The sequence below is a fragment of the Salmo salar genome, chromosome 20 (assembly GCF_965601325.2).
Source record: "Salmo salar chromosome 20, fSalSal1, whole genome shotgun sequence".
NCBI classification, from domain to species: Eukaryota; Metazoa; Chordata; class Actinopteri; order Salmoniformes; family Salmonidae; genus Salmo; species Salmo salar.
Window position 1 is genome coordinate 63161754 of NC_138310.1, and position 20841 is coordinate 63182594.

The 20841-nt window shown below is 42.4% G+C and overlaps 1 protein-coding gene across 1 annotated transcript in view; it reads right to left on the reverse strand.

The window, feature by feature from the left end:
• Window positions 1–696: 696 nt before the first annotated feature.
• The window catches only part of nectin3a (nectin cell adhesion molecule 3a), a 65567-nt gene continuing 45422 nt past the window's right edge, over window positions 697–20841 (reverse strand). The window contains exons 3-7 of the mRNA XM_014163107.2: window positions 19971–20155; window positions 13001–13115; window positions 9828–9945; window positions 9431–9582; window positions 697–4254 (exon numbers count right to left, since the gene is read on the reverse strand). Of these exons, the coding sequence (XP_014018582.1) occupies window positions 3590–4254; window positions 9431–9582; window positions 9828–9945; window positions 13001–13115; window positions 19971–20155 (1235 nt within the window). The 3' untranslated portion in view covers window positions 697–3589. The remainder of the gene's footprint in view (window positions 4255–9430; window positions 9583–9827; window positions 9946–13000; window positions 13116–19970; window positions 20156–20841) is intronic.

A 20841-nucleotide genomic window follows, 5' to 3' on the forward strand; every position in this document is an offset into this window, starting at 1 on the left:
TGACTAATGGGCTTGGAGACAGGTTCATGTCAATAGATACAAGAGGAAAACCTGCTAGGACTGTGGGTGGTCAGCAAACAAACTCAACCACCTATCCCAGTACAGGTGTGATGCATTTGTCCATCACAAAGGCAGCGGGTGGGTCTATTCTCTATGTCAGTGATGGAGAGGGTGCTGACTGGGACAGGAGAGAGGTGATGGGTCAGTAACTGATCACCACAGGTGTGGAGGCTGCTGAGGGTGACAGAGATAGATGGGTTAAGGTCTGAGTGAGTGGAACACCTTTGTCCCTCGTTTTTTTCTTGGCCCATAAAGTGTCATCTGATTGCATTGGAAGAGGTTGAACTGTGTCCCCCAAATGGCACCCTATTCCCTATATAGTGCATTACTTTTGACCTGGGCCCATTGGGCCCTCCACCCTTCTCTTCTGTCCCATAGAGCCCTGGTAAAAAGTAGTGGACTATATAGGGAATAGGGTGCCATTTGGGACACAAAATTCAGCCTCTTCCAATGCAATCAGATGACACTTTATGGGCCAAGAAACAAAAAGATTAGTAGGAAAACAAAACACCTGTTCTTATACCCATAAAGCTTATTTGTTCCTGATATGTGATTTGAGGTGAAATAAGATATTGCAGACTATCACTGCAACAGAGTTATGAATATAAACCTATGGGACAACACAGTTCAGCATGATTCAGATAAGATGCTCATTTATTACAAACACAGAACAATTATCTATCTCTTGTTTCCAATGCGATTTTTGACAAACCAATTAATAGCACAATGGCAACAAAATAATTAGTCAAACTTTTGAGAACTAATATCTTGTAAAATGAAGTGAAAGAGGAAAACTCCCCAGTACTAACAGACTAGTGCTCGTATTTTAAATTACCTTCAAATAATCGAAATGCTCTGTGACAATTTCAGACAAAAAAATTTAAAAAATTGAATAAAGAATAAAAAAAACAGCCAGCATATTTACAAAACAAGAATATTGACTATGATTCTGGCCTGCTTAGTACTAACAAAGTACTACTCATGTAATTTTCCAGTGAAATACAATTTTTAGGTACATTGCAACTTGAGCTGCTACAAGAGCTGCTACAAGAGTCTGTGTGTATAAGGCTAAACAATTCACCTTAAGTCAACTACGCTGGTTTAAAAACAAGTAACAAAATCATAAATATTACAAAGAAAGACATAAGGCACCAACCTTTCTCTCCAGGGGCATTCAGGACTTAAAATCAACACATGAATCAAATATCTTCCCGATCAGGCTGATATCATCACACATAAAAACCATGAACATATATACACACGTATGTACATAAGCAGAAGAATAAACCATAAAGGATTCAAATGAAAGGAAGGCAGTATAGGCACAACAATAACTTAATCTCTTTCCATTGCAAACATGGTCAACTTGAAAACAAAAGCTTTGCCAAAGAAAAAAAATAGAAAAAAAGAATTTCAGTAAACATTCAATCACTTTCTTCTACTCCAAATGAAATTACATGTCAAAGACCAGCCTGTATTTGAACAAATGTTCAAAACAGGGAGTAAGACCAAGCTAACCTCATATTGTGTGTACAGACAGACAGTAAAAGACATGAGAATGTATCCCTGCATTGTATCTAGCCTACGTGCCCACAACCTCTGGGTGGATGTCTGAGCAGTAGCTAAGCTAAGAAAAGTTTTCAGAGGGGCTTTGTCCATTTTAGTCAGGCTTACGCTGGAAGCCTTGAATCAAACAGATAAAAAAACATGCGTGTGCTTGCATACACAGATGCTCTACACATCACTGAGGTCAAACATTCGCAATGTTCATCCAGGGAAGAGAAGTTAATTAAAAAGCTAAAACTTTGAGGTGGGCTTTGAACATGGCAGGGTTGGAGTGGTCTAGGCAGTAGGCAGCATGTGGAGTGTGTGTGTGTGATATGCAAGTGTTTAATAAACCACCAAAGGGTTGGGAGCAAAAAAGAATAAGGATCAAATTAAAAAGAGTTTGCCCTCAATCTGCTAAACCCCACAAGGAGAAACAAAGCAACCTCAGGCAAAAACCAAGCCCCACCAAGCCCCATCTGGAAATGCCACTGGGAGATTACCACCTCTTTAACCCCCTCCTCAAACAGTCAGTGTATACATAAATGCTCCCCTCCCCCCGACCCGTTGACTGAAGAGATCGCTTTCCTTTAATAGCAAGGCTTTACAGAGCGCACTTTGATCCTTTAGTTTCTCAGGTAGAATGAAGCAGCCGGCTGAGAAGGAACAGGAAATGCTAGGTCAATACAAGCTAATGGAGATGAGACCACTGGTGATGTCAACCCTTTAGTAGCTTTAACATCATGGTCAGTGTCCCATATAGCACCATATTCCCTATATAGTGCACTACTTATGACTAGGGCTCATAGGGCTCTGTTCAAAAGTACTGCAGTACATAAGGAATAGGGTGTCATTTGGGACACCGACCATGTCATGGTGCCTGGTTGTGTACTGGAAAAAATCCATCACAGATCACACTGACACATACTGTACCAGGTTCCACTTCTATCAGCTAAAAACAAGAAGAAGCGGTCACCAACACTGGACAATTGAGGAGTAGAAAAACATTGCCTGGTCCGATGAATCCCGGGTTCCTATTGCGTCATGCTGATAGCGGAGTCAGGACTAGATAGCTGTACCTAATAAACTGGCCACTGAGTGTATAGGGAATAGGGTGCCAGTTGGGACACAAGGCTAAAGAACATGTCCAATAAACCTTTCTAAATAGATGCAAAGCTTGAGATTTGTTCCTCCGATATGCCTAATGGAGTCCTATCACATCTCATAGTCCTGACAATATCACTGTACATCCTGCTCACATCAACATGTGGATATGTTCTATCGTCATCTAGAACCGTAAACTTGTCAAATTGTCATATTGTTGAATCCTTTTCCCTTTCACATAACAGTGTCAGCACTCAAATATAACAATCTGATTTAGGTGTTCTCAACAGCAAGAAGCAACCAGAATTGTACCTTTATGAAAAAGTCATATGATTACAGGCAAGCAATAAAGTGTACATTTTGGGGGAAATGTCATTGAATATGAGGGGTTTGAATTGATGCAACATAGTTCAGAATGTTAAAAAGGGACCGAAATATTTCACTAATGAGGGCTAAAATGCCAGACTCATGAGTCATGACGGAAGACAGGTGTTTACATACATAAAAGCAGAAAGACACAATGTGAACCGCTCACATCTGTTGAAACAACCTACTACAGAGAAACCCTTGCCAAATGAACCCTAGTTCTAAAGTTAAGCCGATAATGACAGCAGATTACTGCCATTCTCAGCCTGCAATCATCTGTTGAGATGCCACGACGTTATAACACACTCCATATGGAAGTCATATAGAAGTCCTTAGGGTCAGTGGTTAGAGTCAGAGCACAAAAATGAACCGGGAATGTTCATTCTTGTCTAGAAGAGTCTGTTTATTGAATTGATATAAATTCTCTATAATATATCTATTTCAACGCTTGTTAAATTATTGTCTCACCAAGTCATTTTGAGCCAAAAGGGATTTTCCAGCTCCCCTGGAGCTCTCAGACATACCACTCCCTGCGTGAGATCACAGACCCATCCATGTGGGACACATATTCGCTGTCTGTGCCGTTGTCATAGCAGTCCTCCGGCAGGTAGGGAGAGCCGTTGGTCACTGTGGGGGTGTGAACGGGCAGCCCTCTGGGGTGGTGGATGGTGTTTTGGTTCTCAGCAGGGAAGTAGCTGCCCTCCCGGAGGCCCCTGTGGCCGTCGCCCCAGTCCTCCCTGTCCTGGATGTCGTTGGGGTAAATTATGTCCCCTCCCAGTCCCGGCTTGGGTTTCAGCTCCTGGCTGTCCTTGTAGGTAGAGTTGTGCCCGTCCCCGTAGACCTCCTGCAGCTCGTGGGGCTGGAGCACGTCCAGCTGGGACTCCTTCTGCATGTCGGAGGGGCCCAGGTACTGCTTGGTGTAGTAGTCCCCCCTGAAGGTCCTCCGCTGGCGCATGAAGCAGGCTCCGCCCAGGATCAGCAGCAGCACCAGGAACAGGACCCCACCCACAGCCCCGCCCACTATGGTACCCAGGCTGCTGTCTGACAGGGAGGCCAGAGTGGGTGAGGTGGAGTGGCCGCTCGCTCCTCGACGCTTGTTGGGGGCCGTGCTGGTGTCACTAGTGTCCAGGAAGAGGGGAGTAGAGGTTGTGGGGACTGGTGCTGTGGTGGGGGGAGGATCTGATGGATGGATAGAGGATGGGTGTGTGAGAGAGAGAGAGAGAGAGAGAGAGAGGGGGGGGCAGAGATGAGGGTTTATGGAGGGAGGGAATGGCATGACAGAGAAGAAAAAAACAATGTCAGTTAATGTCTTTAGTATGAATCTGATTGGTGACACAGTATAATCATTGAATACAGAACAAATAGAATACACAAATGTTTATATCCTGTAAAAATAACATTTAGAAAATGATAGTTGACAAAAAAGCTTTAGTCTTAATTGAAATTCTAACACGGAACCCAAACCGGCTGTGCGCGTGCGCCATCATGCATAAATGTATTTTGTCCCCCCACACCAAACGCGATCATGAGAGATGGGAATAACTAATCTCCACACACACACACACACACACACACACACACACACCACACACACACACACACACACACAAACCATGGTCTGACCCTCTTAAATCTCCCTTTTCTCTTGACTTTCTACCAGAGCCTCTCACTCCTTTACAGAGCCTTTGGTATTTGTCCAGACACTTTACTTATTTAATTCATATTCTAATTCATATTCTCATATTCTCTTTAAAAACAACAGTGTTACAGTATTGCAAAATAAATGTAGAAATCTATATTATTCAATTATTGCACCCACACTGCTCGCTTGCGCCAACGAACATCTGCGTTGCCAAGGGCTAAAATAGGAGTCAGTTCTATTTCTGATGCAGATCGCGCTGCAAGTCCTGCCTCTCCCATCTCCTCATTGGTTTATAGAAGCAGGTACCCACGTGTCATTTCCTCATTGGTTATACTCACGTGGGTGACTGAAAGACGAATGAGGTCAGTGGCGGTAATGCACCTAATTTATGAAAGATGCCAATCGCAATATAAAGTCAAGAGAAGAAAAGGCCTGAAAGGAGGAGAGATGACTAGAAACGATTCGGTTGACTGTTTTATGTGTGGATTAATTGGTGGAGTAAAGGACCTTGTGCATTTCAGGTAAAATAACAACTCAATGTTTATATCCCAGGACAAATTAGCTAGCAACAGTAAGCTAGCTAAATAGGACAAATTAGCTAGCAAGTGCAAGCTAGCTAACTAAAATTGCCATAAATGTTTAACCTCTCTAGGGTAGGGGGCAGTATTTGCACGGCCGGATAAAAAACGTACCCGATTTAATCTGGTTATTACTACTGCCCAGAAACTAGAATATGCATATAATTTTAGCATATAAAGTTTGAATATGCATATAAAGTTTGATTTGGATAGAAAACACCCTAAAGTTTCTAAAACTGTTTGAATGGTGTCTGTGAGTATAACAGAACTCATATGGCAGGCAAAAACCTGAGAAGATTCCAAACAGGAAGTGCCCTCTCTGACCATTTCTTGGCCTTCTACACTCTCTTTATTGAAAACTGAGGATCTCTGCTGTAACGTGACACTTCCTATGGCTCCCATAGGCTCTCAGAGGGCACCAGAACGTTGAATGATGACTTTGCAGGCCATGGCTGAAAAACAGTAGCGCATTTGGTAAGTGGTCGATCTGAGAACAATGAGACGGGGGCGCGCGTGCACGTGAAGAGTCCATTTTAGATTTTTAGTCTTTGAACGAAAACAGGGTTTCCCGGTCGGAATATTATCGCTTTTTTTACGAGAAAAATCGCATAAAAATTGATTTTAAACAGCGGTTGACATGCTTCGAAGTACGGTAATGGAATATTTAGAATTGTTTTGTCACGATACGCGCCGGGTGCGTCACCCTTCGTTACCCTTTGGATAGTGTCTTGAACGCACGAAGAAAACAGAGGATATTTGAACATAACTATGGATTATTTTGAACCAAACCAACATTTGTTATTGAAGTAGAAGTCCTGGGAGTGCATTCTGACGAAGAACAGCAAAGGTAATCACATTTTTCTTATAGTAAATCTGAGTTTGGTGAGTGCCAAACTTGGTGGGTGTCAAAATAGCTAGCCCGTGATGGCAAGCTATCTACTCAGAATATTGCAAAATGTGCTTTTGCCGAAAAGCTATTTTAAAATCGGACATAGCGATTGCATAAAATGAGTTCTGTATCTATAATTCTTTAAATAATTGTTATGTTTTTTTGTGAACGTTTATCGTGAGTAATTTAGTAAATTCACCGGAAGTTTGCGGTGGGTATGCTAGTTCTGAACGTCACATGCTAATGTAAAAAGCTGGTTTTTGATATAAATATGAACTTGATTGAACAAAACATGCATGTATTGTATAACATAATGTCCTAGGAGTGTCATCTGATGAAGATCATCAAAGGTTAGTGCTGCATTTAGCTGTGGTTTTGTTTTTTTGTGACATTATATGCTAGCTTGAAAAATGGGTGTCTGATTATTTCTGGCTGGGTACTCTGCTGACATAATCTAATGTTTTGTTTTCGTTGTAAAGCCTTTTTGAAATCGGACAGTGTGGTTAGATTAACGAGAGTCTTGTCTTTAAAATGGTGTAAAATAGTCATATGTTTGAGAAATTGAAGTAATAGCATTTCTAAGGTATTTGAATATCGCGCCACGGGATTCCACTGGCTGTTGAGTAGGTGGGACGATTTCGTCCCACATACTCTAGAGAGGTTAATGCTTTTCGACCTGTCCCCAAATTAATATAATTGGTTCAGAGTTAGTTTTGATATTTTAACCTGCGTGTCGTGATCGCTTTGGTGTGGGGGGACAAAATAAATGTTCACGATGGCGCACACTTGCAGCCAGTTTGGGTTCCGTGTAACACGGTGCTTTTCCCTGTTCTTCACATTGGCTTCAGACTTTACCGTAATTTCCGGACTATAAGCCGCAACGTTTTTCCTACGCCTTGAACCTCGCGGCTTAAACAATGACGAGGCTAATATATGATTTTTTTTTTTTTTAAACACATTCTGTGACGTGCTCAGTTTTTTGGCGGCATGAAGCTTTCATTAGACCAATGAAATTGCCGACCGGGTAAAGGTCAAACAACTTTTTTATTTACTGTTTAGATTAAATCGAGCGCTCTCAAACTTCCCATCATTCTGATTACGGTAGTCATTTTGTCACCCTCATCATGGCAAAGACACGGAGAAATGCATATGATGCAGCTTTCAAGTTGAAGGCGATTGATCTGGCTGTTGGAAAAGGAAATAGAGCTGCTGCACGGGAGCTTGGTCTTAATGAGTCGATGATAAGACGTTGGAAACAGCAGCGTGAGGAATTGACTCACTGCAAAAAGACAACTAAAGCTTCCTGCTAATTTTTTGTTGTTGTTGTTACAAGCCGTGTTTCGTTAAAGCCTATTTATTTTTGTTACAAGCCGTGTTTCGTTAAAGCCTATTTATTTTTGTTACAAGCCGTGTTTCGTTAATGCCTATTTATTTTTGTTACAAGCCGTGTTTCGTTAAAGCCTGTGTAAAGTTCATTTGTTTCAATGTACCGGTAGGCACCGGCGGCTTATAGACATGTGTGGCTTATTTATGTTCAAAATTAAAAAAAAAAATTAATTCAGTGGGTGCGGCTTATATTCAGATGCGCTCAATAGTCCGGAAATTACGGTAAGTGGTTGTCACACGTATTTTTACGGGTCCAATCAATAGTATGTTGACAGAATTTGCAAAACAGCTTATCGCCTGACTCATAATAGTCCATTGGGTATTGCTCTGCTCTGAATTTAGGGGTTAGGGTCGAGTTTTTTTGATGAATTGGCGCCTCTTCGACATGTTTCTCAAAGTGACAGCCAAGTTGTGAGGCAACGTAAGGTTCCACACACGATCGACCCCCCCCCCCCTAAAACACCCCAATCGAATACGGAATTATTTCTCTAGGCCTACTCGTCTGTAATTTTACAATTATGAAATCATTTAGGTTACTACAATAATCAGCCAAATTATGGAAAATTCTGCAATATTCCAAGTTTTACAGTTGATTTCATTTTTATTACCAAATTCCGTGATTCCGTCCGCATTTTCCTGATCGCGAAATCATAGGGCCCTACAGTTTGAGCGTTTGTTGCAGCTCGTTCCAGTCGATGGCTGCAGCAAACTGAAAAGAGGAGCGACCCATGGATGTGTGTGTTTTGGAGATCTATAACAGAATGTGACTGGCGTGTGTTATTTGTGGAGGATGTGGGCTGCAGTAGATATCTCAGATAGGGGGAAGTGAGGCCTAAGAGGGTTTTATAAATAAGCATCAACCAGTGGGTCTTGCGACAGGTATACAGAGATGACCAGTTTACAGAGGAGTATAGAGTGCAGTGATGTGTCCTATAAGGATCATTGGTGGCAAATCTGATTGCCAAATGGTGAAGAACATCTAGCCGCTCGAGAGCACCCTTACCTGCCAATCTATTAATTATGTCTCCGTAATCTAGCATGGGTAGGATGGTCATCTGAATCAGGGTTAGTTTGGCAGCTGGGGTGAAAGAGGAACGATTATGATAGAGGAAACCAAGTCTAGATTTAACTTTAGCCTGCAGCTTTCATATGTGCTGAGAGGAGAGAGGAGGGAGACGAGAGGAGGGAGGGAGAGGAGGGAGACGAGAGGAGGGAGGGAGCGGGGATGAGGAAGCTGCTGGCTGTGTGTTCTACAAGCAGTGCTCGCTTGCATCAGAACAGCCTGGTACTGTAGCCAAGTGAGGCCAAATTTAGAAAAACAATGTTTATAGAGCTTTTGGGGGGGGTCCTCTGTCTGTTTTGCGAGTCAGTCATTAATTAATGTGTATTCAATTAAAGTAAATATCATTAGTCATCTCTTGATGAGTGAACGGAAACAACATGCAGCTCTTACAGCAGAGCATGGAGCACACATCCCCTTTTACAGGGAGGGAACATACTGTCTGTTACTGTATCTGTGTGTTATTCATCGTGTCCAACCCTGAAAAATTACCTTGGACAACAAACAATAGAAACAAAAAAGGGCAAATTGCTGCACATGGTGCTCCCATTGACAAGTAGGCATATTGTTGCATATTAGTGCATACTGTGTTCCTAAAAACAAACAGGGTGAAACACTCACTCTCTTATCACAGATATTTAATGTTGCCAAAACCACAACAATTTGAACCTTTGGTGCCGATACTGTGTGTTTATGTTGCTCTTTTCTCCTCTGGTGTCTGGAATGTGTGCAAATGGAGATAGGCCCTGTTTTATCTCATGGTGGGCCTGAAGGGTTTAACCAAGGCCATACTTTCTCACCTTGTATCCAGACATGAACGTCCTGACCGCGTGGACCGATGTCATTGGACACCTCACACCTGTACAGTCCAGAGTCATTTCTCTCCAGAGGACGAGTGAAAGTAAAAGTGTTGTTCACTATATCCACACCGTCAGGCATCGGCCCATCCAACCTGTTAAGAAAGGAGATCATATATAAACACAGGGATACAAACATTGCTGGATATTACTAGCCAGCAATGATCACAGTAGTGGTACATCCGAAATGGCACCCTATTCTCATTATAGTGCACTACTATGTGCCCTCGTCAAAAGTAGCAAACTACATAGGGAATGGGGTACTATTTGTGACAGGGCCAGTGTATGGCATGTTGTGGGGTGTAGTGGGTGGGTAAGCTGTTAGCTAGAGGACCCTGACCTGGTCCAGGAGAAGTGGTGGGCAGGTGGGTTGGCTTTGGCTCCACAGTCCAGCTTCACATTGTCCTGACCAACAAACCAGTTCTGGTCATATCCCACCACCGTCACCTCAGGAGCAACTGGAAAAGAAGCACAATCTTATTATAATTATTATTTATTATTATAATTATTATTTGTTACTTAGCTACTTTGTAATAAAGTAGACTAGGGTACATACCATGTAGGCCTATTGTACAAGATACACTATGATCAGGATCCTTTAATAACACAACTGACCAAGAATATTTGTTCTATACAAAACAAGAGATTCATAAAAAAAAATAAAAAAAATGCCCTAGTGTGCATTGTACACAATGGCCAATGTGCCCCCTTGTAGTACAGCGATGACAAATTAGCTTTCGCCCCAGGGGGAAAAACGAACAATAAAGAGCAAAACAACTGATAATCAAAATGAAAAAGCAGAGGCAAAGGATTCTACAGCACAGGGGTTTTGTTGGATGTGTGAAGCCTAGAAAGCAGAGAGAGAGAGAGAGAGAGAGAGAGAGAGAGAGAGAGAGAGAGAGAGAGAGAGAGAGAGAGAGAGAGAGAGGCTACATCAGACAGGTCAGAGTGGGGAGATGTAGGGGTAATAATCAATCCACTCTCTCCAGCAGCTCCCCACCAGAAACAAACAGAACAGAGAGAAGCCTACCAGAGGTATTACAGATGCCAGATGTACTGTAATAAATGTAGTAAACAATGACTCTGGTATCCAATTTCCCCCTTTTGACTTCTCTGAAGAGTGAGCAGGCAGAAACGTATTACAGTACAAAGCCGGGCAGGGAACAAGACGTTATGAATGCGTCATGTTGACCTTTGCACTTTGTTTGTGGAGAAATTGTGCTTCTATGGCACTTAAAATCCCCTGCCTCTGCATTTGACATGATTTATTGAGTTCCAAAGCCTTTCTCTTCCTGTATTAACCTCGCCTTTCTGCATCTCCACCCTTCTGCCCCCCCACCTCTCTTCCCCCTGCTGCTGCTGAGGCTTGATCAATATTTCATAAAACGCCTTCATTAACCTGCACTCACATAGTCCAAACAGATACTAGACACTATTCATCAGTTCAGGTTGCCAAGGAAGCATGCATCAATGATTATAAAATTAAGATGACTCTTTAATGGCCCTTTTATGAGGAAGAGGGAAGATGGGGAGTCGGTCCGGTCTCTGAGCATACTGCACTGTAAAACAGGCTATCGACATGACAGGTTATAGATCAGATACAGACAGCAGCCCTTCACTGATACATGTGGCAGTTGTCTAAATCTTTATGTTGTCAGAGAGCGCATGCTGAAACATGAGCAGCAGCTGTCTCTGAGACAAGACAAATCATCTACCATAAAGCCCACCTATCAGCACAGCAACCCCTCTCAAACAGAACACAAAGATAGGGAGCTACCCCTCTACTTGTCATAGTGGCACACAGCTCTCTCTATATACAGTGCATTCAGAAAGAATTCAGACCCCTTGACTTTTTCCACATTTTGATACGTTACAGCCTTATTCTAAAATTTATTAAATCGTTTTCCCCCCTCATCAACACACAATACCCCATAATGACAAGGGAAAAACACGTTCAGACATTTTTTCAAATGTATATAAAAAAATATCACATTTACTTAAGCACCTTTGGCGGCGATTACAGACTCGCGTCTTCTTGGGTATGACGCTACAAGCTTGGCACACCTGTATTTGGGGAGTTTCTCCCATTCTTCTCTGCAGATCCTCTCAAGCTTTGTCAGGATGGATGGGGAGTGTCGCTGCACAGCTATTTTCAGGTCTCTTCAAAGATGTTAGATCGGGTTCAAGTCCGGGCTCTGGCTGGGCCACTCAAGGACATTCAGATGCTTTTCCCGAAGCCACTCCTGCGTTGTCTTGGCTGTGTGCTTAGGTTTGTTGTCCTGTTGGAAGGTGAACCTTCGCCACAGTCTGAGGTCCTGGAGCAGGTTTTCATCAAAGATCTCTCTGTACTTTACTCTGTTCATCTTTTCCTCTATCCTGACCAATCTCCCAGTCCCTGCCGTTGAAAAACATCCCTACAGCATGATGCTGCCACCACCATCCTTCACATTAGGGATGGTGCCAGGTTTCCTCCAGACATGACGCTTGGCATTCAGGCCAAAGAGTTCAACCCTGGTTTCAACAGACCAGAGAATCTTGTTTCTTATGGTCTGAGTCCTTTAGGCGCCTTTTGGCAAACTCCAAGCTGGCTGTCATGTGCCTTTTACTGAGCAGCGCCTTTCATCTGGCCACTCTACCATAAAGGCCTGATTAGTGGAGTGCTGAAGAGATGGTTGTCCTTCTGGAAGGTTCTCCCATCTCCACAGAGGAACTATGGAGATCTGTCAGAGTGACCATTGGGTTCTTGGTCACATCCCTGACCAAGGCCCTTCTCCCCCGATTGCTCAGTTTGGCCAGGCAGCCAGCACTAAGAAGAGTCTTGGTGGTTCCAAACTTCATCCATTTAAGAATGATGGAGGCCACTGTCTTCTTTGGGACCTTCAACGCTGCAGAAATGTTTTGGTATCCTACCCCAGATCTGTGCCTCGACACAATCTTGTCTCGGGGCTCTACAGACAATTCCTTCGACCTCATGGCTTGGTTTTTGCTCAGACATGCACTATGAACTGTAGGACCTTATATAGACAGATGTGTGCCTTTCCAAATCATGTCCAGTCAATTGAACTTACCACAGGTGAACTCCAATTAAGTTGTAGAAACATCTCAAGGATGATCAATGGAAACAAGATGCACCTGAGCTCACTTTCGAGTCTCATTGCAAAGGGTCTGATAATACTTATGTAAATATGATAATACATTTGCTAAAATGTCTAAAAACATGTTTTCGTTTTGTCATTATGGGGTATTGTATGTAGATTGATGAGGGACATTTTTTATTTAATCAATTTTAGAATAAGGCTGTAATGGTAACAAAATGTGGAAAAATTGAAGGGGTCTGAATACTTTCCGAATGCACTGTACTAATCACGTAAAAGGTGATCTAATTGTTCCATTTCAGTGACCCTACATCTCTGCTGTCCTGTCCGCCTGGTCCCCCCAAACACCGTCATTGTAAATACAAATTTGATCTCAACTGACTTGCCTAGTTACATAAAAGAAATGTAAAACACTCACACTGCACATTGAGCACATAGGGTATCCTGAACTCAGTCTGCAGGGCTGGGTGGCGCACCACGCAGGTGAGCGTGTGGCCCTGGGAGTGTCTCCGTGGCTCCAACACATAGCGCACCTGGGTGGTGGAGGCGACATGTTGTTAGACGTGTAAATATTTAAGCATGTTTAAAGAGTGTTTGTGTGAGCTTTGCATGCCTTTTTCATGATCTATATACAGTACCAGTCAAAAGTTTGGACACACTTACTCATTCAAGGGTTTTTCTTTATTTTCACTATTTTCTACATTGTAGAATAATAGTGAAGACGTCAAAACTATGAAATAACACATATGGAATCATGTAGTAACCAAAACAATGTTAAACAAATCAAAATATATTTTAGATTTTAGATTCTTCAAAGTAGCCACCCTTTGCACACTCTTGGTATTCTCTCAACCAGCTTTACCTGGAACGCTTTTCCAACAGTCTTGAAGGAGTTCCCACATATGCTGAGCACTTGTCTGCTTTTCCTTCATTATGCGGTCCAACTCATCCCAAACCATCTTAATCGGGTTGAGGTCGGGTGATTGTGAAGGCCAGGTCATCTGATGCAGCACTGCATCACTGTCCTTCTTGGTCAAATAGCCCTTACACAGCCTGGAGGTGTGTTTTGGGTCATTGTCCTGTTGAAAAACAAATGATAGTCCCACTAAGCGCAAACCAGATGAGATGGTGTGTTGACGCAGAGTGCTGTGGAAGGCATGCTGGTTAAGTGTGCCTTGAATTCTAAATAAATCATTGACAGTGTCACCAGGGAAGCACCCCCACACCATCACACCTCCTCTTCCATGCTTTACGGTGGGAATCACACAAGGGGAGATCATCTGTTCACCTACTCTGCGTCTCAGAAAGACATGGCGATTGGAACCAAAAATCTCACATTTGGACTCATCAGACCACAGATTTCCACTGGTCTAATGTCCATTGCTTGTGTTTCTTGGCCCAAGCAAGTTTCCTCTTCGTATTGGTGTCCTTTATTAGTGGTTTCTTTGTAGCAATTTGACCATGAAGGCCTGATTTATGCAGTCTCCTCTGAACAGTTGATGTTGAGATGTGTATTTTACTTGAACTCTGTGAAGCATTTATTTGGGCTGCAATTTCTGAGGCTCGTAACTCTAATGAATTTATCCTCTGCAGCAGAGGTAACTCTGGATCTTCCTTTCCTGTGGCGGTCCTCATGAGAGCCAATTTCATCATAGAGCTTGATGGTTTTTGCGACTGCACTTGAAGAAACGTTTAAAGTTCTTGAAATTTTCCGCATTGACTGACCTTCATGTCTTAACTCTTGTGTTGTCTTAAGGGTCTTAAGAGAAAACCCCTTAAATTATAATTTTTGAACTTGAAATTTGATGATGTTTCCTAGAGTGACCCCAGCATTAGAAAAAGTGAAAATTCGCCTTTGTTCATATTTCCATGAAAGCTGTACACCACCAGGGTACAAAGATTGTCTTATGGTTATAAAATAATTTACACACCACAAAAACCACACACACACACACACACACACACACACACACACACACACACACACACACACACACACACACACACACACACACACACACACACACACACACACACACACACACACACACACACACACACACAATGAGAAATTGAGATTATGTGTGCTACTGATTGAACTCAGACAAAACTCTAACTTTCTTGTGCATGTGCAGCATCTCCCTCCATGACCCCACACATGACTCAAGTTCACAGACAAAATAAATAACATTTCAGACAAAATAAACATTTCTTGAAAGCATTGTTTACTTATGGAGAACGCAGTCAGAGGCTATAAAGGTGCTGCAGATGACAGTCCCCCCAGTTCTCTCTTTGCTGAAGCCATGAGTGCACATCTCAGTGCCCAACAGGTCATAGATCTGATTTTTTATTAAAACATTTTGTCCAGGTGGAACAAGAGAACAATGATTTAGAAGAGGAGGAGGTATCTAAAGAAGAAGATGGGGAAGAATACAACCCAGAGCACGATGCATCATCTTCAGATGAAGAAAAATCCCCCAAGCTGAAAGAGAGACACTTTTGTCATAGAACAGCAAAATAACATGTTTTGCTGCAAAATAACAGCAAAACATAACATTGCAACACAACATGTCATAAGGATGACCACAAGGCCCAAAATACATGCAGTTGCCCATGCCCAGTACATCGCCTCAACATTCTACATGTTCATCACACCAGCCATCAAAAAAATCATCCTGGAGACAACTGGAAAAGGATGGATGAGATTGACCTGCGCTCCTACATAGGGCTGCTAATCTTGGCGGGTGTGTATAGGTCCCGAGGCTACATGTAGTCTCTGGGATGCAGAGAGTGGAAGGGCAATTTTCCATGCCACGATGCCACTGAAAGTCTACCACACTTTCTGAAGAATGCTACGATTTGATACCCGTGAGTCAAGACATGCAAGACATGTGAGAGACAAATTGGTGGCCATAAGAGAGGTCTGGGAGAAGTGGGTGGAGCGTCTGCCATACCTCTACAACCCTGGGCCTGAAGTAACAGTGGATGAGCAACTGGTCCCATTCAGAGGTACATTTTTATTTTAATATCTGTAATGTAAGTGATTTTCAATGTTAATTGTATTATGTATTGCTGTAATATCATTTATTTATGTGATTGTTTTCTGTGACACTAATACTAATTACTGATAGTAATCTATTTTGTCAAAAGGTCGCTGTCCTTTCCGGCAGTATATGCCCAAAAAGCCAGCAAAGTATGGCATCAAGATATGGGTGGCCTGTGATGCACAATCCAGCTACCCTTGGGAGATGCAAGTCTACACAGGGAAGCTGACCAGTGGAGGCCCGGAGAAGAACCAGGGGATGCGGGTTGTGCTTGATGTGACAGATGAACTGAGGGGGCACAATGTCACGTGTAACAATTTCTTCACCTCTTATGAGCTCAGCCAGCAGCTCCTGAAGAGGAAGATCACCATGGTCTGCACAGTTAGAAAGAACAATCCTGAGATCCCACCTGCACTCCTCGCAACAAGGGGGAGAGAGGCCTTCTCATCAATGTTTGCCTTCACCCCCACCACCACTCTAGTTTCTTATCTCCCAAAGAGGAACAAGAATGTGGTCCTCCTGAGCACACTGCACAAAACGGCTGAGATCAGTGATCGTGAAGACAGGAAGCCAGCCATCATCCTGGACTACAACCACAACAAAGGAGGCGTGGACAACCTGGACAAGGTGATTGGAACTTACAGCTGCAGGAGGATGACTGCCCGCTGGCCCCTGGTCATCTTCCATAACATCATTGATGTGTAAATGCCTTCGTGATATTGAACAAGATCAACCCTACCTGGATGCCTGATAAGCGGAACAAGAGGAGGGTGTTCCTGGAGCAGCTGGGAAAGGCACATGAAACCCCACACATTCAAAGAAGGGAGCGCCTCCCCCGCACAGCAGCCAATGCAGCGCTTGTGAAAGCTGTTCATGGGGCTGACTCTTGTCCTCCTCTTGCAGCTGGGGCAGGCAAGAGGAGGAGATGCCAATTCTTCCCCCCAAAGAAGGACTGTAAAACAAATACTATGTGCTGCACATGTGAGAAATACATCTGCAAAGTCCATGCACACACACTTGCATACATGTGCTAATTAGAGTTAATTGATTTATGTTCTTCATGTTTTTGTTTTGTATCTATTATCTTATTTTATTCTTATTTATTGTTGTTGTTTATACACCTTGTGGGTGGGGGCAATGGTTAAAAAAATGGGAGAAGACTAGCATTTTGTAGTTGAATTCCTCATTGCCCCCTTTTACCTTTTACCAAATAGTGCTATCTTCTGTATACCACACCTACCTTGTCACAACTAGGGCTGCTGCGGTGACCGTATTACCGCCACACCGGCAGTCACAAGTTATGAAGGCAGTCAAATTCTACATGACCGTTTAGTCATGGTAATTAAGCTTCTCCAAGCTCTGATGCTGCTGCTGCTGGTCATTAGTAGCCTACCAAACATACTAACTGCCTGGTATTCAGCACTCTTTTGTCCCACTAATTACTCTGACATCAAATGTATCTGAAAATCTAATCAAACCCATCATGAGAGCCCACGAGCTCATGTTGCTTAACATTTCTTTAGGCTATGCAATTGCGGGAGATGGCCGCTATTAAAAAGAGGAGGATCCCCTCAGCTTTCTATAGGCTAGGCCTACTATATTTACTTCTCAACTTTCCTAATATTAAGCACATTGCTTATATTTACAACAGGAGTATACCCTACCAGGCTGGCATGAAAATAAACCAAGGGGAAAAGCGTCCTCCATTCGCTATTTAAGTGCATAGATGACATTTATTTTTTCCCGGGTGCCCCTGTTTTGGTACAGGTGCATGATAATGGTCCATTCTAAATCAAAACAAATGTCACACATATATTATTTTGTATATGTAAAGACAAGATTAAATCAAGAATAGTCTGATATTAATATTAGCCTATCACTTGTGAATGATATATTATCACTTGTGAATGATGCCCAGCATAAGAAACAATGCCTTTTTTTGGCGACTTGTTTGAATGATAGTCGCACACCTCATGTAGCCTAGCCTATAGGCCTATATGTTTTAATAAGGTCTGTATCACAACTAAAGTGGCCAAATAACTTCTTAAAATTAAGCACATTAATCCGCTTTACAACTGGCATATATAACCAGCGTGTGAGTTTCAAGTTTGGGGAAGATCATTTTCATAATAAAGATTGCATAATACATAATTGCGCTAATGAAACATTTGTGCGTATAGCCTTCTATAATGTGTGCATTGCTGTGCGTATAATGTGAAGAAATAGCCTAATAGTTTATCAACATTTTAAGCTAAACATTCTGATCTGTTGCGTCAGCCACATTGCGTAAAAAGGTTTTGGGGATGCTAGTGGTTGTATTCATTTGGGATCTATCACATCCCACTGTCCCAGACTATGTTTGGAATATTTATTTCTTGCACAGAATAGAATAGGTCGACTTTTGTATTATGGGGGAGAGTAGACTGACATAGGCTAGTGCTTTAGCTGTTCGTTAGGCCTACTCATCTTGTGGACACTTCTTCCAATATCTTCAATATGGACCTCGGAATTGGATAAGAAAGCACACAGTTGCGTCCCCGATGTGTCTGTCTTCACTTGTAGCCTGTGAGAAAGACCCGATCACGTGACGGAGAGCTGTGTGAGTGATAGACGTTTCAGATTGCACAGCACACTCAGGGAGAAGGGCACAACGCAGCACTCCGGGCCGCAAAGGGGATGCCGCTGGCATTATCAAGTGGTTGTCAAATTATGAATGAGAGACTATTGGAGTGTGTACAGCCTGCGCAAAAAAAAACAAAGTAGAGCTCATGCCTTTCAAGCAACGTTTTTCAAATCACCATTAGTCTCATCATGCAGCTTTACAATGTATAAAAAATCTACACATATTGCCCAACCTTTGTAGAATAACTAAAGTTACATGAATAACTCTAAATTAAGCATATAGGAGTACCTATTTCCTTGTTAACGGCTCAACACAGAATAGCCGCACGTGCACACTCCCTCAAATAATTAGGAAAAAATATTTCTATCAATTGTATTCTTCATACTATAAAATAATGCCACGGAATTATAAGCAAATCTTGTCTGCTAAATGAACTAGTGTAGCCCACAGCCATTTGGCATAGCCACATCAGGACCTAACATAAGGACAACTCAGAGTATGCTATTCTTTTCTTCTGAAATAGACTACATTTTCTTCATATCATGCTTCTTTAGACCTATCTAAAATAAATAATGGGTTTATTGTGAGGGTGTAGGCTATACTACATGGATTTATTTGACTTTTTAAAATGGCTTGTAGGCGTGGAAGCCAGGAGAAGCTAAATGTGTGTCACGTCCTGACCAGTAAAAGAGGTTGTTTTTTATTGTAGTTTGGTCAGGGTGTGGCAGGGGTTGTTTGTTTAGAGTGTTTCGGGGTTTGTTGGGCTATGTTCTTTGTTAGTCTATTTCTATGTTAGTTCTAGTATGTCTATTTCTATGTGGTGTTTATTGGGTTGACCTTCAATTGGAAGCAGCTGCTCCTCGTTGCTTCTAATTGAAGGTCCTATTTAAGAGGGGTGTTTTTTCTATGGGATTTGTGGGTAGTTATTTCCTGTTTTGTGTTCGTGCACCTGATGGGACTGTTTAGTGTCGTTTTGTTGATTTTGTATACGTGTTTCTTTTGTTTTCCTTCTTTAATAAAATAAGAAGATGAGTTTACACGTTCCCGCTGCGTTTTGGTCTAATCCCTACGACACCCGTGACAATGTGTTTATGTTAATTAACGCTCAATTACCGTGAGGCCGACAGTTATTTGCTTGACAATCACCGACTGACAATTTCGCGACCGCCACAGCCCTAATCACAACACAACTGATTGGCTCAAACGCATTAAGAAGGAAAGAAATTCCACAAATTAACTTTTCACAAGGCACAACTGTTAATTGAAATGCATTCCAGATGACTACCTTGTGAATCTGGTTGAGAGAATGCCAAGAGTGTGCAAAGCTGTCATCAAGGCAAAGGGTGGCTACTTTGAAGAATCTTAACACTTTTTTGGGGGTTACTACATGATTCCATAAGTGTTATTTCATAGTTATGATGTCTTCACTATTATTTTACAATGTAGAAAAAACTCTGGAATGAGTAGGTGTGTCCAAACCTTTGACTGGTACTGTACATATACTGTATATACACCCCATGAGGAGGTTGATTGTGTATGAGACCATGGCTGTGTCCCAAATGGCGCCCTATTCCCTTTATATTTTGCACTACTTTTGACAAGGGCAAAACTGACCAAAACTGGCCTTAGTCAAAAGTAGTGCACTATGTAGGGAATAAGTTGCCGTTTGAAACACGGTACTGTGGTGTAATGTCAAAGCAGTAGCTCTGTTCTGTTTGTACCTGCGTGGTGGAGGTGCCGTTGGGCTCGTCCTGCGTTTGGACCTCAGAGCGGCCAAACAGCTCAGTCTCCCAGGACACCTCGGCTGCAGGCCGGCCGCGCTCTGCTATGCAGGTGGCCGCCACCGATTCATTACCACCATCCACCAGGGCCATAGAGCCGGCAGAGACGTAGACCTTGGGCTCCACTAGGGGAGAGAGAGATAAGATTATAAAACTATAATGTTCCCAATGAGGCAATTCATTTAGCGGCATAGAAAATATACTGTACATACAGACAAAAAACATTGAAAGAGAGAGAGAAAGAGAGAGAGATGGAGTGGGAGAGAGAGGAAAAGGGGCTCGCGGAGAGATGACAAAACAGAATAGATTACAAAATGAGTATTGATATTTTGTATATGAAGATGAATAAATAATGTGCATCATAAAACAGGGACGAGGATATGGACAGAGGAGGAAGTGGCCACGGGACACTCATACACTCTGCTGCCAGACACAGTAGATTGATTTCCTGCATTTCACAGATATCTATTAAAAATTGATGAGCCAAGCAATCTGATACTATAAGAGCACTTTGGAGGGAACTCAACTCTTTTTTATTGTTATTGTGCTGGAGATGGAGACGTCTGTGAGAGATGTTTCTGTGTTTGTGAAAGGAATATTACTATGCAGCATCGACCAAGACATTTCTATTAGAGTGACTTTTGGAGCATCTCCATGAAGCAGTTTGAATTATATTCTCTTCCTACTAAACCAAAACAGTGGATTTTGTGTTGTAAATGCTGTACTTTCAAACTGCTCCTACTACTCATGGCTTGCTAATACGGTTCATAATGACTTAGAAAAACAGTTTAACAGAGAGCAATGTCAGACA